This window comes from Mycetomoellerius zeteki, unplaced genomic scaffold (genome assembly GCF_001594055.1).
Source record: "Mycetomoellerius zeteki isolate Tzet28-1 unplaced genomic scaffold, Tzet1.0 scaffold301, whole genome shotgun sequence".
In the NCBI taxonomy this organism is placed as follows: Eukaryota; Metazoa; Arthropoda; class Insecta; order Hymenoptera; family Formicidae; genus Mycetomoellerius; species Mycetomoellerius zeteki.
In genome coordinates, this window is record NW_017257285.1 from 56221 (window position 1) to 78677 (window position 22457).

General features: G+C 31.3%; 1 protein-coding gene across 2 annotated transcripts in view; it reads right to left on the reverse strand.

The window, feature by feature from the left end:
• LOC108724503 (monocarboxylate transporter 12) overlaps positions 1-22457 on the reverse strand; it is a 31255-nt gene extending 8798 nt beyond the window's left edge. The window contains exons 1-5 of one of the 2 annotated variants that reach the window (XM_018450910.1): positions 22025-22457; positions 21790-21911; positions 21477-21535; positions 3255-3396; positions 114-318 (exon numbers count right to left, since the gene is read on the reverse strand). In XM_018450910.1, the coding sequence (XP_018306412.1) occupies positions 114-318; positions 3255-3380 (331 nt within the window). In that variant the 5' untranslated portion in view covers positions 3381-3396; positions 21477-21535; positions 21790-21911; positions 22025-22457. Of the gene's footprint in view, positions 1-113; positions 319-3254; positions 3397-14388; positions 14612-21476; positions 21536-21789; positions 21912-22024 lie in introns of those variants that run through there. The other variant, XM_018450909.1, reaches the window with a different exon arrangement.

Sequence of the window (22457 nt, forward strand, 5' to 3'; positions counted from 1 at the left end):
TAAAATTATTTACTTAAAATATATTTATAATTTTTTATAATAATTTTAAATAAATTATTTTACGGTTAATATATAGATCTGCTGTTAAATATTACATACGTGTTATTACTAACCCGCCATAAGATAAAATCCGCTCTGTAACGAGTTAACGAATGCAACACTCGCTTTCGAAACAGAGAACGCATCTGCGATGTCGTTGAGAAATACGCCAAAACTGAAAATGATACCGTCGACGAAAAAGTTGCACATAAAGGAGGCTGCAACAATCACCCAGCCCCATCCTCCGTCAGGTGGTACAACCATTTCCACTTCGATGGTCTATTGACAAATGTTAACGAAACATTTACAATAATTAAAAAAAATCATTAAATATCATACGTAAGATAATTAGTGTGTATTTATGTAAAATTATGAGGAACAACTATTTTTGCATCCTATCACAATAACAACTCATTGCGATGTTTTCCTCCTTACTTTATTAAACTTTCAATTAGGTAAGATCGGTAAATAATGCTGTATTACCCGATAAAATTAAAATTAAAAGTTAAAAATAAAGATAAAATTAAAAGTTTATAATAAAGTAAGGAGGAAAACATTGCAGTGATTTGTTATTGCAATAGGATGCAAAAACAGTTATTCCTCATAATTTTACATAAATACACAGTAATTAAAGAATTTTATTGATATATTTTATATCAACGAAATATATTCTTTTGGAAAATATATAATATATTAGTGAGAAAAGGCAAGATTTTAGATTAACGAAACGTAGGTAACTTTAAAAAATTATAATCTGTTTATTGCAATATAATATTTTCTTATAAAAATTAGCAGAATAATAAAAGCATGAAAATTAAAGTATATAAATATTGCATATAAAAAAGCACTTGAAAATGGTAACTTACCTGATAAATAATCAAAATTTGCTAAGATTTTTTAAAGAATACACAGTCAACTTGTTATGAGGATCGGACTTATGCGGACAATCGCAATGAAAAATATTAGAGACTTATAACTTTTAATTAGTATGGAAATTTGTGCAAACCATGTATACGTTGATTTTGAACAAGAAACAAAAAGCTAAAAGCGTTAAAATTAGGGAAAGTATGTAAACATAAATTATTTAAATATAATCGCGCATATAATTTTGATTTACCTACCGATAAGATAGTAATTGTTAGGTCATTCTTAAATATAAAATAATATTAATTTATATATGCTGCAAAAGCTTTATGGAGATATGTATGACCAAACATAATGATGTCTACATACTTAAGATTTAAAACGTAATAACTACAATATCTGGTTTATGTGATTTACTTATGTTTTAAATACCGTCTATTTTAATATTTGTTGAATTAAATTATATTTGCAAATATTTTACATTTATAAATATTCAAAATTTATTCTTAGAATAAGTTCGAAATTTTTAAATAAGGTTTTATTAATTATTAATGATTAAAGTAAAATACTAACTATTAATTAAAGTAAAATTTACTAATTATTTACTAATTATTATTAGTAAAGTGTAAAAAAGCTAATTTGAAAAATTAATTATAAACAAAATTTAATTTCGAAAATTATTTATTTAATTTGTGATTTTTCAAAAATTATAATTTAAATACATTTCGATTATTTATATAAATTATTCACTTAATATTATTCCAAAATGATATGATTAATGATTTTGATTAAAGCAGATGAAATCATTTCTTAATAATTGGCTTGAGAAATAATTATATACTTTTTGTTAATCGTAATTGATATTGTATTTTATTTGCATGAAAATGTACATGACCAGTTTGCGCAAGCAGCAGAATTGTATGTTCAAACTACATATTAGAAATTTCGTATCTCGATTATCAATAAATTTTAAGGGTAGAGATAATTATCGCGTGAGAGTTGTTTTCTCGCATGTAAGAAAACACGATACGATAGGTATTATATACTGAAGCTAGTTTGGAGAAGCGGCACGAAATTAGTTAATTTGCGAGTTTCCTCTTGATATTCAATATAAACTTGATGACTCGCCTTCGCTCGTTGGAAATTCACAACGTAGCTAAAGTCAAGGCCATTCAGGCATTCAGAAAACCGCCGAGAACCCGGTTTTTAGTATTTCGGTCGTTTCGTGACCCAAAACTTTAAAAGTTCTCAGTCTGGTAGTAGTCAAACCGTGTTCATAAAAAACGTTGACTTGTCGCAGGTGGCATTTGCTTTCGGTAGGTTCGATATAAAACGTTTTATTTAATAAGAGAGAGATCTAAAGGAAAAAATTAATACAGATTTATTTTCGCAAGTAGAAAATTAATATTTTTAAATTCTTAAAAAGATGAAAGAAGAATTTGTGAAAAATACACGGAAAGAATGATTTTTTCGAAGTATCTAAAAATTTAGAGACAAATTTAGAGACCAAAAAAATGATTTTATTGAATTATCAAAGTATATATGTATAGGACGGTCAAGCTGATTGCTAAAATCAAAATTTTTTGCAGCATTGCTCTCGTCGTGTTTAAGTTTCCTATATAATTATTTTGATAGTCCAACACAATTATTTTCAAGTCTGTATCTAAACTAAATTTTTAAACATTTAGCAAATATTCTCTCCGTGTATGCTATAATCACATTATAATTACATACTACCATTATATTATAATATAATAAAAAAAACTTATCCACTATATTAATTCATATGCTCGATCTAGTCTCAATAATCTGAATCAATTTAAATACAACTTCATGAAAAGAACGAAATCATTAGTGAAGTATTTCTTACAATTCAGAAAAATCATCACAACGGCTTTCATTTCCGTTGATGACAGAAGCACTTTTCTACACGATTAAAAACGTATACGTGTAATCCAAAGAGATTTGTTGAAAGTTCCAGCCTATTTGAGCAGAAAGCGGCACGTGTTGTCGGTCATTCGCGGTATAAAAATCAAGAGGAGCTTTATCGTCGTCCGCGTTGTTAATTTCCAGACAGACAGATAAAAAAAATTCAGTCGGGAACGCGGATCCGCCCCTGAATGACCCACAGCGAGACAACGACTACTATCGGGTCCATTATGTGTCGCAAATAAAGCGATATCGCGTTTGCAGTTTTACAGCGTACGATCTGTCCGTCGCTCTCAACGCGAACGTACTGATCGTACAAACAGGACTGACAGCTGCGGCGCGAGTGATAGCACACGGCGCGATTTTTTGCATTTTCTGCATTTCGATGCACCTACACGCGAGAAAATGTCGCGGAAAATCACCTCGTCGTTGTTATTGTCATTGACGTCCTGAAGCTGCAGCTCCTCGCTCTTGTTAGTCTCGTGACCATTTTGCTGCGGCTTACTAGCGTCAGAAATCTGATCATCCACTTTGTCCACCGTTGACATCGTCCCTTCCGAATATCTAAAACGTGTAAAACGCCACTTAAAATCTGTTCAACGATGACAGACACAATGTGATAGACACAATGTGTCGATAAACATAATCTGTTAAAAATACACTTGATTTACCAAAGATATAGAGCATGGACCGCGCCATCCGTATCTAAATAGTATATCAAATGTGGTCAACAAAAATGAGAGAAAGAGAGCGTGAAGACAGTCAATCTCCCTCTTTTTCTAGAGTATTGAGATTGGTTGAATAGAAAGAGATAGAGAGTCGTCTTTTTACGTCCTACTTCTTTCGTTTTTGTTGACTAATTTTACACATAAATGGCGCATTTATGTCTTTGATTTATACTCCGAAAAAAACATAATAGAATACGGAAAGAATGGTTTCGCTAAATATCTAAAAATTTAGTTCGATACAAATTTGTAAATAATTTTGTTGAATTATCAAAATAATTATACATATAGGACGTTTGAACTGATTGCTAAGATGTCAAATTCTTGCATAAAAACCAATGCTTTCGGCTGCATTGCTTATCGTGCTTGATTTTATTATACATATAATTTTATAATTATTTTGATAGTCTAATAAAATTATTTTTTAGAGCTCTGTATTTATTTAAATGTTTAAATACTTCAGCAAAATTGATCTTTCCGTATAGTAACTATAAAGGTATAACAACTATACAAGATTTATATGTATATAGTTGAATAAATGCATATAGAATAAATGTATACAGTTGAATTAACTAATGTACATAATAAATTATTTTCTATTTGGAATAATTATAAAATAGTTTATCCATTTATATTATACATAATATTATTATGTCACTACTATAATTATATATAATATAATGTATACTAATAAATATATAGAATCTAAATTGTTTCTTAATTATTATGTACACTAATTATACGTATACAAAATTTGTATAGTTGTCACTTTTATAATTGCTACTGCTATGTCTTTTTCTCTATAGGATAAACTTGAGTAACATGACCATCTTTAAAATGCAAAAATCACTTTTTTGTTATCTTTAATAACCGGTAATATAAGTTATATATTTGACAATTCCGCCATAAAAGGTACACCAATATGACACTATTACATTATACTATTACATGATACTAGACAAGTTTACTCTATATATTAATGAAAACTTAAAAAAAATAACTTTTAGCGATGCGACTAGAACAAGAATTAACAAATATGGCCCCATTTATTTTATTATGGTTCACGTAATTATTATTACATTTTGAAGTTTTTTAATAAAACATTTGTTTTTTATTGGGTGCTATTGCAAAAATGAAGATATTACATCTTGTAATCGATTTACTAATGCGATGTTTTTGTCCCCAATGTTTATCTACATATTATATAGTGATATCTACAATATTACAACATTTTTGTTTGAAATAGACGATAAACTAAAAGAAAAAAAATATCGGTAAATTACGCATCGCCTTGTTAATACGTAAGAATCTCTTATTCACTTTATATTCTTTTTGCAAAATTTTGCAATGACATTTTACAATTCTGTTGATAATAAGTGTCCAGGATTAATCTGGTTCAAAGGAATGCTTCTCTAAAATAACATGGATAATTAAAGCGACGTATATCTATACTGTATCGTAATGCAATAAAACTTGAGTGAGTGATTCTTCTCATTCACGCTGATCAACGTCTAATTAATTTAAATTCGTTTGTTTAAAAATGATTAGATGACAGATTTTGCAAACAGATTGCATGTCATTTTATGGTATGCTCGAATATACAATATGTTCATGAAATAAGTAATGCAATTACATTGAGAAAAAAGTTATATTAATGATAAAAAAGGAAATTATTCACAAATAGCCAATTTTCTTTGGTCAGTTTTGTTAAAATAGCAAAATATAACATTTTTTTTATTATAGGAGTAAAATCGAAAATAATTGTGATAAAATACGACAAGTATTTTCGATTTATCTTAAGGAAAAATCTACTTAGATCAAATCAAAATCATACAAATGTAGATAAAAATTATCTCTCTGCACTACGCTATCTAAAACATCTTGCATAACATAACATCCAATAGATATTGTAAGAAGATTCAAAGGCAAGACCACCATATTATTTATATTATCATGATCAGTGATACCCGATAGCCCTTTTTTTCTTGTGCATATATAAAGTAATAACATCAAGGTAAAGGATCAATGATTTGATTATTAATTTACTGTCGATGAAAGTGAAGTGTTGAACTGTTTGATGGTCACATGGCAGTAAGTTTTTATATTGATTTGCTTGGCCTTGATCTTTCGAAATTCAGCCTTTCTTGATCTTTCTATTCCAATTTAATCGCAGGCATAGTGTTTTCGTTATACGACATCTTGGTGACGTTTAAATGATAAGAGCTACTTGAAGATATATTACATGAGCTGATTGTTTATTGGTGTCACGCGGTTAATTGTTGTTAATTCTGGAATTTAATAGCGACAATATAGTCGATAGCTAAGATTGCGATTCGTTATCAAGAACAGTGGATAAACAGATATTTATAGGATTAGATGGTTTTCGTTATCGCAATCAATTGTTTTGCCATTATGTCTAACAAGTTAATTTTTAGAAATGCTTTAATTAATTTGAAATTTTTCGAGAATGTGATTAATTGATGTTTTTTTATAGGGAAATTATTGTTTTATGCGTGAATCAATCTTTAACATTTATAGATATCTTCAGAATTAATCTTAAAATTAATGAAGAAAATTTAGTAAAAATATTACTAAAAGTTTTACTACCTATTAATTTTCTTTAAAACTTAATACTTGAGAGATCTATAATTTCAATCACTTGCAGTTTATTGATTCTTAATGACAAAATTAGCTCATCTGTGATTATGAATAGTAAATTAATGAAAAAATTTTCAATCTCACACAGAGAACATGATTCCAGATAAATTTATATCCTAATACGATTAAATAAAGATTAAAACAATCAATTCATTAAAATTCTACTTATTGATTGAATAGATGTTTACAAAAAATCAACAGAAAAATTATAATTATAGTAATATTTTACACATTAATTTAAAATATCGAATCTAATTTGTGAATCTCGAGTTTGTTGTCTTATAAATCGATGATAAGGTAGGCTCAAATCCAATCAGTAGATAGATATATTAATATTAAAAATATTAAATAAATATTGAAAATATATTTTAAAAATATTGTCTGTTGTGATTTAAGCAAAATATTTATATCTTCTACAACATACAAATAACTTCAATTCGGAGCATTCTTAAATATTCGATACCAGTTTTATTGCTTGACCGATTGCGTCAACTCCTTCTCTTTCTCATTTTTTCCTTTATTACTTTTTAAGACGCCTTGCAATATACATGTGATTATACTGTCTGTCTCTCAGATACAATATCAAAAACGATTAAAAATTATGACCTCATCTTACGCGCATATACATGCTACTTGCAAAAAATTGTATTATGCACAGCTTCAGCAATTATCACGCAAACAGAATCGTGTAAACTTTCCTAATGGATAACTGACACATTTATTTTTAGCGTGACTTCGCTTATTTTATCTACAATGATCTGAGAAAGGAGAAAGTAAATTCAGTAGAAACTGCAATATTGTTCCACTTTTTTCTCGCTGTCCTTGATAGACTCTATCTGATCGTAATGACGATTTCGATCATGGATAAAATTTAAAAAAAAAAAAAAAAATACACACATATATTTATATTTAAATAAATATAATTAAATGTTCTTAAGTTTTTAATATAACAATAGAAAACAAAAGTATATAATATTTTTTTATATTAATATATCTTTATCATATCTTTAATTATTAGATATATCTTTAATATTTTATTATTTATTATATTACATGCTATTGATATTATATTTACAATATTTAATTATTTATTTATATTTATATAAACATTGTACATTTTTTACTTGAACATTGATATAGATACTAAACCGTGATCTCCCACCATGAATCTAATCGTATAATTAGCAGAATATTTTTTTCTGATTCCTGCTCTGACCGACATTATGATACTACATGGGACCGATTTATAAAACTAATTAGGTATACATCTATATGTAAAATCCAGATTATGACTTATTCATCGACTGTGCTATTTCAGATACAATCAGTAACACAACAGACTTATATTTTCGATTAGATAAGTAGATAAGATATAGATTATTATCGTGTTATTTGCATATCAGATCGATGAGTGACATAATAGACCAAGTTTTCTATCATGATTGAATTTGCTTCTCTCGAATAATTTCGTAGACAATTTATCGCACAGTTTATTTACTCCGTGCTTTTTCTTTTGCTTGTTACAAAATTCGGTCTGCAAAGATTTACGCTGATGAAGCAAAGCGTATGTACGTCACACATTTACATACATGTGTGAGATATCAATGCGATGCTTTGACGCAAAAATCCATGCGTTATTAGTAACAAAGAAGCGCGTAATTAGGACAGAAAAAAAATTATGAAACGAGATAATCGCGAACTCAAACACGTCTCCATAACAATTGCTCCTAATAATCGCTGCTATAGAAACGAGGGTAGTTTTTGCACGAACCGATGATTAACTCTTCAAATACCAAGATAATTTATTATCGACGCGCAACGGATAATGCAATTCTGTTAACTCGCTGATAAATTATGCCCGAGTAACTGTCAAGCGGGTAGATATCCTCTTACTTTTTACCAGATAAAGTGCCAATAAAGCTCCGCGATTTTACGCGAAGTCGTAATCGCCACGTGAGGCGATTGCGGCTTATCGATCGACAATAAATTACTGCTACTTCAAAGGGAATTATCATTCGCAAGGGGATAATGAATAGATCAACATCCAGTCAGTGATAATTGTGAAGAATCTCGCCTCTAAGAAACAAGCACGGAAACTGAAGTACACAAGCTTATTGTATCTTTCTAGAATAAAGAAGATATGCAGTACGCTTCCGCGAAACGTATCTCATTAATTCATGTACTTTTAACGTCGAAGAATAACAATACGGTATTGTGATCAATCGATTTATAAGTGGAACGAAATAATATATTGTAATGTAATCGCGAATGCAAAGTGCAGCACCAATATATTTTTATTGATAACCGAAGTAATTACCGCGGAAGTTGGCAAGAAATAATTAGCGCATAAATACGATATTGTATCTGTAATAATAATATGTATTTTGCATTCTTTTTGCACAAAGTAGTTCTCCTCTTTTATCTATTTAATGACATCATTACAAAACTTTAAGAAATAAGTATATTTCGTAAAATATCTTATTCACCTGATAAGCAATAGAACTTTGCTCTGTAAATATAGAAATCAATATGGATCATATAACAGGATTATTTAATTTATCTTAATTCTCTTATTTTTATTATGTGGCTATCTTAAAATCTTTCAATGATTTGCACTGTATTATTTATTAGAATTATTGTGATATTTTCTGAAGTATTTTTTAAAGATAAATTATATAAATTTTATTAGCGATATGAATTATATAATTTATATAAATTTAAATTGTATAAATTATATCTATAAATTTTAACGGGATCAGTACTTATATATGAATCTATGAGAGAAACAATGAGGCGATTACACTACTTTTAAAGGTTTCTCGTTACTCCAGCAGAGATATTTCAATAATTATTTAAGAAAGAGATAACAATCGTTACTTTTTCGCCATGTAATGCCACAAAGTATTTGTGAACAATATCTTATTATTAGTGTCTAAAAAGCGTTTACTCATTCCCAGTTTTCTCAGTCACCGCAAGCTTACTTTACGACCCTATAGATTTTCACAAAATCTTTCGTCTGAACGACTGATTGAGTGTCGGGGAAATTAGAAACACACGAAGTGAATTGTTTCTTAGATCCGCGTTATGTCTAAACTGCTCGGTATTCATAAGAGTTATCATAAAATATGTTTTTTAATGGATTGCATAATACACACTAGGAATTATGTCCCTTCCAGGTATAACGACTTTACAATGATAAAAGGTATTTCTGCCTTCCACGATCTGACTCTTTCCGCATCATTGTTATTCCGCACCTTCACTCGCTCAATTTTTCCGCGTGTAAACGTGACGATATGTAAAGATAGTAAAAATCCGATTTCCGTTCGCTCAATCGCATACCGATAAACATTGATATTTACATGTCGACGCTGTCGCCGCATATATTTGCAATAACATAATTATCGCGAGAGCGGCGTTCTAATCATTCTCCGGAATTACGCAAATATTGTTACAAAAGTCTAAGCAATCGAGATTCTTTGCGGGTGGTTAGTAAATTATCGTCGATGATTCCATAATCTCCATAAGTTCTTGCGAAATTTTTTCTTCTCCTAAAATTTTTGAAAGAATTTCAAATCTCGTGACCGGACAAATTTCGATGCAGATGCATTACAGAAATGATAATTTCATACTAAAATAAAAAAAAACATGAAGGTCATGTATTGATTATTTTACTCTGCAAAAGATTTCAGTCACACTTCCTAAGTAGATATTTTAATAATAACTCGGAAGCGCCGCGGTTTTTATCTATTTCTCATGTTAGGTCTTTAAATTCTGCTAGTGTGTCTCGTTGTACCGTCGAAAATTACTTCGAATTTGTTTATTAATCGGAATTCCATTGACTCATTTCGCGTCGTGAATGAGACGTAAAAAATAGATACGGCAGAACGTAGATAATAAAAAGAGAGCAAAATGAAATGATAAAATTTCGATGCTAACGCTGTTATATCTGTGTTTACAATTTAGTGTTTCAACATAGAAAATTATCAAAAATAAACAAAACGTCACTTTCATTTTTCTCAAGAGTAGGATTATAACTCGTTGACATTCTGAACTCATTTGACATTATATTTTTCATCTTACTATTGACGAAAAAAATATCGAATCATGTAATTGAAGGTCAGAGTTTACGAGAACTTATTTTACGTTTTTGGTCTACATTTATCTGCTGGCAGTATTCATGTCTCGTAATGCATGTCGGAAAGCCGGATTAAAACGCTACAGAAATAGTCGCGAACAGGCCAATAAACCGCGTTTCTGTTTCTGACGTCATTTTCCAGCGTGTCTTTTCTGATCTTTGTTTTCCGCTGATGACGAATCATCAAAAGTTTTTCTGAACGTGCAGATTAAATGGAAACTTTATAATGCAGCTATCATGACGGTGGAGTAAAAAATGCATCACATTGCTGCGGTCTGTCTGCAACTTTTTCGATCCTGCAGCTCGTAAATGCTGCACGCTCTTTATATACACGATTCGAAATTTGAGATTTATAGCAAATTTGCGCAGTTGAACGCACTAGTGCACACTGGTGCACATTAAAGTCGGTGTACACTGATTTAATGTAGGTGTAAAAATGAAATGCAATATTTTGAATCATAAAATATATATTTTATCTAACAGCATACTAAAGTATTGAGGATATATTAAGGATTATTAATACATTAAGGATTTCACACTCTCTAAATTTGAATCAGTAGATAATCACTGATATCAGTGCCAAGTATGCCACTGGTAATCAGTGAATTAAATGTGAGATCTCTAACCTAACAGCTGTTAGCTAATTTTTATTATGTGATCTAATTAACCTTGTTTTAGTGCTTAAATTCAATGAATATGGTATTGGAAAATTGAAATTAACGTACAAATATCAGTATTTTAGTTATATAATGCTCAAACATTTTTTCTTTTTTAGTTGAACTTCACTGATTATCAGTGTCAAGTATGCCACTGAGTAATTAATGACTATCCACTGATTCAGATTTAGAGAGCAGTTTAATCAGTTTCTATATTTATATTAAACTATCTCTTTACGTTAATTTGTGTACGACGATTTTAATGTGCACCAATACTGAGTGCGTTCAATCGAATTTGCTACTAGTTTTAAAGAGATTTATCAAATAATCTATCAATGTAGATAATTTCAAGCTCATTCTTTTTGGGCGCATCTGATCAGTAATAATATCGACGTTAAATAAATTAATAATAATTATGTAGTGACTCATATTATAAATAAAAATGAGAAAAGCGAACAGAACGAGCAACAATGAGGTCATAATATTAAAACGTATTATTAAAATTACGACATGTATCTAATAAATATTACATTTTTGTATTAGCGTTCGAAACAGACTTACGATCAGTTAAGTCAAAACGTTCTGCTTCAGTGTTATGATTTAAATACAATATACACATTTTAATATGTTGACATTTTATTGTTGCTCATTCCATTAGCCTTCATCCTTTCTCATTTTTAAATAAATTAATAATTTAATATTAAATATGAGATATTTTAATAGTGAGGAACGAAAAATTCTTGTGCGATTATGTCAAAAAATATATTATGTTATTTATTCAATGATTATGTACAATCCATAAATAATTTTATATATGTATATATATAAATAGTACTTTTAAAAAAAAAAATTTCAACGTGAAAATGCATTTTGAAATATTGCAAACGTATAAATGATTGTATATATAATTATATATATACATATATATATATATATATAATATATGAGTATACAATTTTTAAAATATTCAAATTTATAAATCGAAGCTAGCTTTATTTTTCATTAAAACTACAGAACAAAATTGTACCATCCTGAATTCATTTTCGTATTTCAATATTTATTATCATAAATATATATAGGAATTTTATTAGTATAATACAAAGATTTAAAACAAAATTGATGCTAATTGTCAAAAAAGAACTGATCAAGTAAATATACATAGGTGTTTTAAAGACGGCTCCAGATAACATGGTCAATGTATGCCAACTTTGCGCACATTCGCTAATTAGCCTACCTTTTTGAGTAAATTATGCATGTATATGTGTGAGTGCGTGTGCGTGTGCGTGTGCGTGTGCATGCATATGTGTGTGTGTGTGTGTGTGTGTGTGTGTGTGTGTGTGTGTGTGTGTGTGTGAGTGTGTGTGTGTGCGCGTGTGCAATATTTACTAATATTGACGAATATTAGCTATGTCGTTTGGAGCCTTTACGAGAACTTCGTTGGTCTCTAAATTTAGCCTCTTGTTTTTGTTTTCAGTCTTCGTCTTTTTAAGCATGTTATGTATGCAGAATAAAACATGTGGTGTAACAGAATTATCAGGTGCGTGCGAAAGAGAAACATCAATTAAATAAAAGACTTCCAAGTGTAATTAATTTTCAAATTCCTCACTTATCGAGACTCTGGATATAAGAAATAAAAAAAATTCGCATCTATTACAGAGAAGGAATCGGATGACATGTATCTTTACTATATTAAAAAGAGTATCTACGATCTTCTTATTTCTTTAGCGATAATCTTGCGTTTCGACATTCTGATCAAACTCTACAGTCTACGGTATTAAAAAAACACCTGCACGCGAGAACGCATTTCAAATTCATGAAACCTTCTACTGAACACCTGCATCCTGCAAAAAAAATTTCCGCTCGAAATCATTACTTTTTCACGGTCACCCATAAATCATGCAACCAAATGATTCCATTCGCGAGATTTTGTTATTTTTTAACACATTCCTAAAGATTGTTATATTTAACAGAATACGATATATAAAAGTTAAGATGAAGATAATTACATTTCAGAAAACGATATAGAAACTTATATCGAGAATTATTTTCAAAGAAATTTTTTCTTTAAAATGATAGAATAGAGAAGATTTCGCGACTTATAATTTATCTCATTGCATTGTATTCAAATTTTCTGCAATGTAAACTCTGCATCGGATTCTCGAGATCCTCAAGCTGTTGCACCGCCATGCGTTGGTATAAAAATACTTTGGCTCTAAAAATAACTATAGAGAGCAGATCACACTTTCACAATATACAGTAGCACAGATATATTATATGTTAATTGATAACTACATTGATAAACTCTGTCACTAGATATACAATAATTACTTCTCGCAATATCATTAACCACTCTTGACAACGCCGATTTAGTATTCAGAAACTTTCAAGCCATTTATCATATCAACGTAAAGGTGCTTATTTGTTTTTTCTTGTTAAAAGAGATATCTCTGGACCAATTAAAAATGATTAATAAAGTGTATTATAAAATTTCCAACGGAAAGGAGTGGGAAGCGTTTGAGAAAAATGATATCTTTTTATCGTCGTATAAAATACCACGTGTCGGATCCAGCCAGAAATAAATTCGCAAATATCAATTCTCGAAGCAGTCTAAAATATTAATGAAATTTAAAAGGTGAAGATCTGCTTGAAGATCTTAGATGTCGAAGCGTGACCTTTCCGATGACGACATTGACTTTTCCCACCAATCGCTCTTAGCACCGATGACATAAAAAGTGCTCTATTCTCAGTATCACGTGTTTCCTTGCTCCATAAAAGTTACCCAAATATAGCAATAGATACCAAATAGGATATTTGCATCTAGGTGTTTCGCATCACTGATTAGATGATGTATTTTCCGATGATAAGACAGATAATCAATCGCTGCTGAATTTAATAAATGTTCTAAATGGTTGTACAGAAACATTCGCGACTGTCTAGGCAATCAGCGAGTATGTCGCATAATTAATAGCACTCGGCCGTCGCTTTTTCGTCATCGATTTTCCGCGGTCGAGGTTCACCGGTGTAAAAAGAAACTCGCGCGTTTACGCGCGGAGGCGCGTTCGCCACGTGCGCTTGCGCATCCTGATGAGCGCGGGAACCGCTTGCGTAGACCACGTGGTCCACCCAGATCCATTATCTTTTCTCAGTTTTTAATTTCCGAAAAGGGATAGGCATCAATTGGACACATCGCGATTGGACAAGAGCCATTCATAACGCTTCTACAGCAGAAAAATGCTTTAGGCACCAAGTGATGTGAGTGACTCGCGTCCGATCATCTGCCTCCCAAGATCCAAAAACACTCAAACGCACTTTTTGACTTTCGTCCCGTTTTTGCGATATGACTAGGCGGAACGCGATCGGCTTAAAAATCGAGTCACGTTACCTCTGGTCCCTCCGAAGTCGCACTGTCACCGACGTGGATTCAACAATTCCAGCTTGTCGAGAGGAAAAGGAGACCCCGAAGGCGAGACACGCCACGTGCGCGCGTGTGCATATGTGCGTGCGTACGCGTGTACTAAAGAGCCGCGCGCGATGTGACTTGAACGGAGGGTCCGCAACTGTCGCGACTTCGTTATACCGGGTGTGCCCCACGGGTTCGCAGTAGTTTTAACGATAACGACGGGATGCGAGATTGGCCCGTTTCAAAGTGGAGGAATCGAGACTGTGCTCTGCCGTCGGTGCCGCCGATACAGATATTGGTGGGATATCTTTTCGCGTGCTGTCCAGGCCCCTCTTCTCCCTCGTGAATGTTCCCCGATGCTTCTCCGCGGCTAAAGTGTCAATGATATGCGTTGACAACAATTTCAGATCGCGATATCAATACGAAATTTCTTGGTTTTTTCGGGATTATTTGCAATATTTTAACTGATTAGCTAAAAGAGCAAACATACACAGACGATTTTTCTGAACATTGAAAAAAATTTGCTAAATTTTAATATTTTGAATAAATAAATTTTATTTTTTAAAATATAAATAAACATTTATTTTTTAACTAAATATTTATTTAGAATAGATAAATATTTATTCAATAAAAAAGATGATATTTAAATCAAATTAATGATTCTTGTATCAAATAAATGTATGTTTACATTTAATAAATATTTAGTATCTACTATTCAAATAAATATTTATTAAAATTTAATACATTTTTTCAATGAAGTATTGTATTTAAAAATTAGATAAAGTTAAAAATTTAGCCAGATACTGAAAATAATTTTGTTGGATCAAAATAATTATATAGGAAACTCTCTTTTAAACATGATGAGAGCAAAATGTTAAAACTTGTTGCAATATTACTCATCAAACTTGAATTTTCCACATAATTATATTGATAATCCATAAAAATTATTTTCAGATTTGTGTCTGTCTAAATTTTTAGATACATATTAGTAAAAATATTCTTTTCATGTTACGAACTTTTTGTCGAAGAATTATAACTTCTTTTTCGAAATACGCGATTGTGACATGAACAAACTAAATTAGCAAGCGAAAACATTTAATTAGAAGCGATTAGCAAATAAATCTTTTTATTTGCTTTCTTGTGCAAACAAACGCACATCTTTAAATAAATGAAGTGTGAAACTTGTTAGCGATAAACTGAAGCTTCGCTGTAAGTTTGCGATTATACCTCCTATTCAGTTATAATTATACCTATAGTACAACTGCGTTTTTGAATACATATTGGAACGCAGACAGCAAATATTCGCACGTCTTGTCGCGACGGCGTCTGGTATGATGTAACAATCGTAGAAAGTTTCGATATCAAAAATTCAGCGCGCCGAAATCGTCACCTCGGCAGTAAATTGTCGTTTATCGCCGCATTTATATCTGATTGTCTTAAATTTTGGCAACTGTTTACGTTATCTCTTATATATACTTTGATGTATCCTCGGGAATTACATGAAAATAAATGATTATAAATCACATCGTTTCATGGATAAATATAAAAATCAGGAAAACGAAGAAAAATACATATTTGGCGTTGTAAAAGATATTTATTTTTAGCAGAACGTTGTTGCGAGAAATATAAATCAATCGATGTGAATGACTCTAAAGCAGATCACCAAAAATCTAAGTGGCATTGTGCTTCATTCATTTATTCTACGTGTCGCTGATATCGCTTACTGATTACGCGAACGCTACTGAATTTTAACTAGATCAATTAATGTATTGCTGCGTGTTTCGTAGTGGTAAGAACAATGATTGTTTTAAATTAATTTCATAAATGGAAAAAATGTTGGTAGAACGTAATTCATTGGAATATTTAAATACCAAAAATATTTTTCTTCTTAACTGTTTCTTTATTTTTTAAATATAAAGTATCTTATGTGTGTTATTACATAAGTAAAATTGTAAAGGAAATACAAACGTAATTATGTAACTTAATAGCGATAACTTTTATTGCTATTATAACTATGCTATTTCTTAACAGAAAAAAATAAAATAAGTGACAGGTTTTACTCTCTTGGAGTGAGACTTCAATCTTTCGAGTGAGATTCACTCCAAACAAAAGAAATCTCATTCCTTTTTTTTTTAAATGAATCTCATTCCAAAGAGTGAAATCTCACTCCGAGAAAAGAGTAAAAATCTACCACTCTTATTCAAGAATATAAATATTTTCATTTTTTTTCAATAGTGACAGTATTTTCACTCCTTTGGAGCGAGTAAAATTTCACTCTAAGAAATTTAGAGAGTATAAGTGATCATCTGAACGTAGTCTGTAATTGGCCATATTAAAATATTTTATATATCTCTCTTATACCTCAGAAACTATTACTTAAAATAAAAATTAATAAATAATTCTTTTTATTTAATTTTTTGAAAAACATTTTTTATTGTAATTTTATAAATCGTGAATTTTAGAATATCTTATATATATATGTACTTATTCTTAGGACATCTTATATATATGTACTTATTCTCTAATTTTTCAAATGATATATATATAGCTTAAAATTATAATAAAATTATACTAGAATTCAATTACAATAAATAAATAAAATTTTATCCTTTAATATGAATTACAGATTGTTTGAAAACTAGTTTTAATCGATTCGAGACACAATTCCTTCTCATTTACTATCACCTTTTCTTTCATTATCACGATTCAATTGGAAAGCTCAGTGTCAAGTGTCAAGTTTAAGTTTTACAGTTCAGGTTTTTCATTCTGCGGCACGCACGAATATACGTAGACGTTGCTACGCGCGCGTGTCCACGCTTATTATAGATTGCAAACGTGCCTCCCTCTAATTCAATCATTGTGCATAACTAAATGAAACGAAACGCACCGTAATCCCCTTGACTACAAAGTGCGCATATATTTTACGTACCCTTTCTGATTATGTAAAATTTAACATTAGGTATGCGTGTCGAACGTGCACTAAGTTGTGCGTGCTTTCAGAAATCGCGCGATCGCCTCGTCGCGTGAATGAATTATCTGCTCATTTTATTGTAGGCAGATAGTACTCATTGTATCGAGCAACGTGTATTATTATGATTATTAATTAGGTCGTTTGTAAGCTGTGAAACAATGAACGAACGAGAAACGAGAGAGTAAACTACAATTCGCAGTAACGTAAAATAGAATATAAAATTTCTAATATTTTTATTATGATTTATAGAATTCTCTGAATTTCTCAGACATGTAAGATTTCAGAAACTTTTGTGCGGAAATTTTATACCGCAAAATGTTTTTTTCTAGACACTAGAATGACTACAGAAACAGATAAAATTTAAAAAATTCACGTATGTACACAAAAAGAACGGTTTTGTTAAAATATGCAAAAATTTAGCTAGAAACAGAACTGAAAATAATTTTGTTAGATCATCAAAATACACTTAAACGTTGATGACAATACTGCAAAAAGTTTCAACATTTGGCAACCTGTTTAAGCATCTTACATAATTATTTTGATGGTCCAACAAAATTTATTTTCAGATTTCTATATATCTAACTAAACTTTTAGATATTTCAATAAAATCATCCTCTTCGTGTAGCTTATTTTATTATTGCCAGAAGCATTTGTCTTACTAACAGTTTTTATATTCGAATAATAAAATATAATAAAGCAATTCGAAAAAAAATGGAATGAGTCTCCGGAACTGAGTTACCATTGCTCCTTTATCTAACATTAGAGTTGTTGCTATCACATCAAAACTTTTTGCAACAGTTCATTATACTTGAGTTTCCTACATAATTATTTTGATGGTCCAAACAAAATTATTTTCAAATCTGTATTTATATACATATAGCTAAAATTTTAGATACTTCAGCAAAATCATTCCTTCCATATAGGAATCCCTTCAGAATGAACGTAGCTTTCGAGTTCGAGCAACCCTCGGTTAAGCTGGACGCGCGGCGTCGCGTCGCGCGGCAAGCGTCGTAAAACGGCGTAGCATGCCGCTGATTGGCGATAAGGAGGCGACTGTCTGATAACCCGTTTTAGCCCGAGAGATTGTACAAGACACGCTCTCCACGTAACTCGTTTTCGATGTTTCTGAGAGCGCTGAACTGGTAATAGTGGCGTGACGCGCGTGATGTAACGACGGTGAAAAAGTCCGCGAGGCGCGAGGTCCACTTCTCGAGCGTAACGCGTCGGTTCCGTCCGCAGGAACAATGCGCTGTCGCCAGATCGCGAGATCGTCGACAAATAATTGCTCAGTTGGAAGTCGTGAGGATGACTAACATTTATGCGAGCCATATATGGAAAAGCTGTCAAAGGGCGACGTGCCCACACACGCGTGAACACGTTGTGTGCGCGCGTTGCGTAAAATTGCGCGCCGTCGCGTCGCGTCGCTCTGTCTCGACACGATTTGCGAAGCCTGTTCTTTTTCCATACCCCAGGACTGAACTTCTGGCACAGTTCATTTTTCTTCTTTTATTCTTCACATTGGAGAGAAAAGGGCGAAAGATGAATCATGCAAGAAGTTTAGTCCTAGGGTATGGGAACAGAACAGGCCTTCGATTTATGTCTCGCCGCTCGGCGCGGAATGTGGCGACGTTCAGAATCCGCGTCTCTTCAATCAACCAATTAGTTAATTGTGGCTTCGATATCGTTCAATGCACCCGTGATCACGAAATTGATTCATATCTTCTCTTCTTCTGATCCATATCTTTCTTTTCTTCTGAGAAAATTAATTATTCAAAACTTTTCTATGCATTCTTTGAAAATAGAAATATATATCATCTTTCTCTGAAAAGAGCGAGAAAGATGATAATGTTTTCCTTGAATAATAATAAACGATAACAAGTAATATCCGACGATTACAAAGAAATTACGTTTTAGATCAATTAAAAATAATACATAGATATATAAACGAAGCTGATAATTTTAGATAATATTTTTTTTTAATTATAAATTAACATTTAATTCATAGTACGTAAAGATGAGTAATCCTTATAGATCTTTTGCTGAATAGTTATAAAACATTTCACGCTAATAAACGAATATTATCATATTTATTAAATAATAATATAAATCAGTGTACTGCGCTTATTAGGTGGCTGCATCTATTCAATTGATTCGACTGATTTTAATTAAAGGAATCGTACGTATATTTTATGAAATTTTATAAAACAATGAAACAATTTAGTAAATGAAAGATAAAAATAAATTAATTAATTCGCGTACGTTTACTACTTAATATGCAATCTATTCTGAGCTATTTACAGATGCCTTAAGTTGTAGTCTTTTCAAAAAGTAATTGGAATTGGAAATTTATACCTACACTCCGTATAAAAATGAATGTTATGAATATTATATATGAAATAATTTAATAAGTTCAAATTTTTATATTTAACGATATAATTTTATAGTTTAAAAAAAAATTTTCTCATTTTATCTTAATTAGTCTTTAAAAATTTATCTACTTTTTAAAACAAACAATATATATTTGATAGGGCTCTCGAAAAACAAACAATAATAATAAAAAGATATTAATAAACGGGCAATGAGAGCATTCACTTGGAGAGCAATACATATAGGGTAATTCCGGCAAATACGCCGCGCTGGGATTTACGTCGCAGAAGTCAGAAAAAATAGAAGGAGTGGGGGTAATTTTCCCGTAACTACTCTATTACATATCTTTATGTTATATTAGTATTGTGTTATGATTTCAGCTTCTTACTGTTAATATTATTGAAATTATTGTGAGTTGAATCGATTTGTCACTGTAATAAGTAGTGCCATCATAAATTATAATCTACTATAAAACGATTACTGTAGGACGTGTAAAAGACTTAGTGGTTATTTCGTGATACATACGTGTAGAGGAATAGTAAAGCATGTTGTATAGCAAAATACAAGTGCTTTGCTTTCGTATTCTTTGTTTAGTTTATTGTCTTGTATATCCTACCTATTTAGGATATACGGCATTTTTAGCGGGCGGGATTTATGTCCAAAGCATACAAAGTGCGCAAATTGAATTCAATGCACTAAATGCAATAAATGCATTACATGAAACATGTACCTCATGTCATAACGCTTGTAATATATGTAGGAAGATTGTAATTATTATCTATTACTTCTAATTATATATACATATTTATCATTCTTATTCCTTAATAAAACTTTAAACGCATTTTATAAGTTATTGTGTTATTTTACGTCTTATTTATGTGCATTGTTTGTAAATTTTTCATGAGCCGTACATACCCCCCCTCCCCCTATGAGTAGTCGTATATCCCACCCCTATGATAGGATATACAGCAAAAATGCAAGAGTTTCAAAAAGTTCATTTTTTAATACGAAAAATAAATATATATTTCAGATTTCTAATATTTTTTTCATAGTAGTAGACAATACAAAGTTTTTACTGATATAGTTCGTTTACTTTAAACATAGTAAATAATACTTAATAAATCAAATTTTTGATAGGTGCGACGTATATACCTAGAGTTACTCTAATATGTGAATAAAAAACGAGAAACTACATAAAATCAATACAATTAATATTGTTGTTCATTATTGTATTCAGTTAATCACTTAAGCAACGAAGAGATTTTGTGGCATTTCTTAACTAGGAAATAGGAATATGCTCATCCTCAGTCGAACGCAGAGATGATATCCAACATTGCGGATTAGAATATTGTATGAAAATTATATGGCATTGCTGAAAATGGTTTGAAGTAAACCGAACTTTGTAACACACATAATGTAAAAAGTATTGAAAATATATTATATGTATTGCGCTCCAAGTACTGCGCTGTAAATGCTCTCATTGCCCGTTTATTAATATTTTATTATTATTGTTTATCTACTTTTTATTCAAATAATTTTTGATCCATCTGGAAACGCGGTAGTGTCTCGGCGCTAAGCATGGCGCGATAATATAGTCGCCGAGAAGAGAACTTGTATTACTTTTAAATATAATATAGAAAAATACGCAATTTTTTAATAAATTTTTCATTTTGTTAAAAAAAAAATACATAATACATTTTTAATATACAATCTATTCTGATTTAAGTCTTACCCTCTTTGTTTTATCGAGTGATGGTCTCATGCGGTATTCGGTTTCCTCGATCAGGCACCCTAATAAAAAAAGTTGATAGAGAACGATTGAAAACGATAGGATTTCTATCAATTTGTATCGTTTTCTATAAACTTATATTGTTTTTTATCGCCGACTTCGCGAGCATCAGATTGATCGAATACGAATCCTATCGTATTTTATCAAGCTCTATAAAATTTATACAAGATTTGATTCAAATTAGTGAATTCACGAATCATATTCCATATTCGAAACGATAGAATATTTTCTATCGTTCTTTATCAACTTTTTTTACCCGGACAGACAAACACGTGCTCTTCTTGAAACTGCTTCCGCTCTTGCGTGATTCTTTAGTACCGAAGATCAACGGCACGCCGATGAGTCACGCGCGCGGGTGTGAATATCCTCTCGCGCGAGCTAAAATAGAATCAGTCTTGAATTTCCATTTGAAGAGTTCAGGTAAATTATTGTTGTGATCTCTCAAAGATTACAACTTTTCCCCTTCGCGACAAGAACTGATAAGTACTCACTTTGGACACACGTTATTTCAGATGCAGTTGCATGCATAATTTTAATTACACGCTGACTTTGTAACACGCGCACATGCTCACACTTTCTTTTCACGACTTCTCTCACGGCGAGAGCCGACGACGAGGTGGCCGAACAGCCGGATAAGCGGACACTCGGAGAGCCGTCACTTAGAATTTTCTCTCGTTCGCCAGCCGACGACTCGCGATTCGCGCGCGCGGAACGGAACGGAGGCGTTCCTCTGGATCTCCGGCGTGATTTTTCCTCAGATATGTTGAGCCCCTCCTTACGTTAGCCACGCTTGAACGAAAGTGCGGATCAAGAGTTTAATCGCACACCCCAGAAGCACTGTCTTGTCGCACGAGGAACGGTCTCGTTTTCACCCTATTCACTCTGCTGCACACGAGAAGAAAAACGAAATGAAAATCGCGAAAA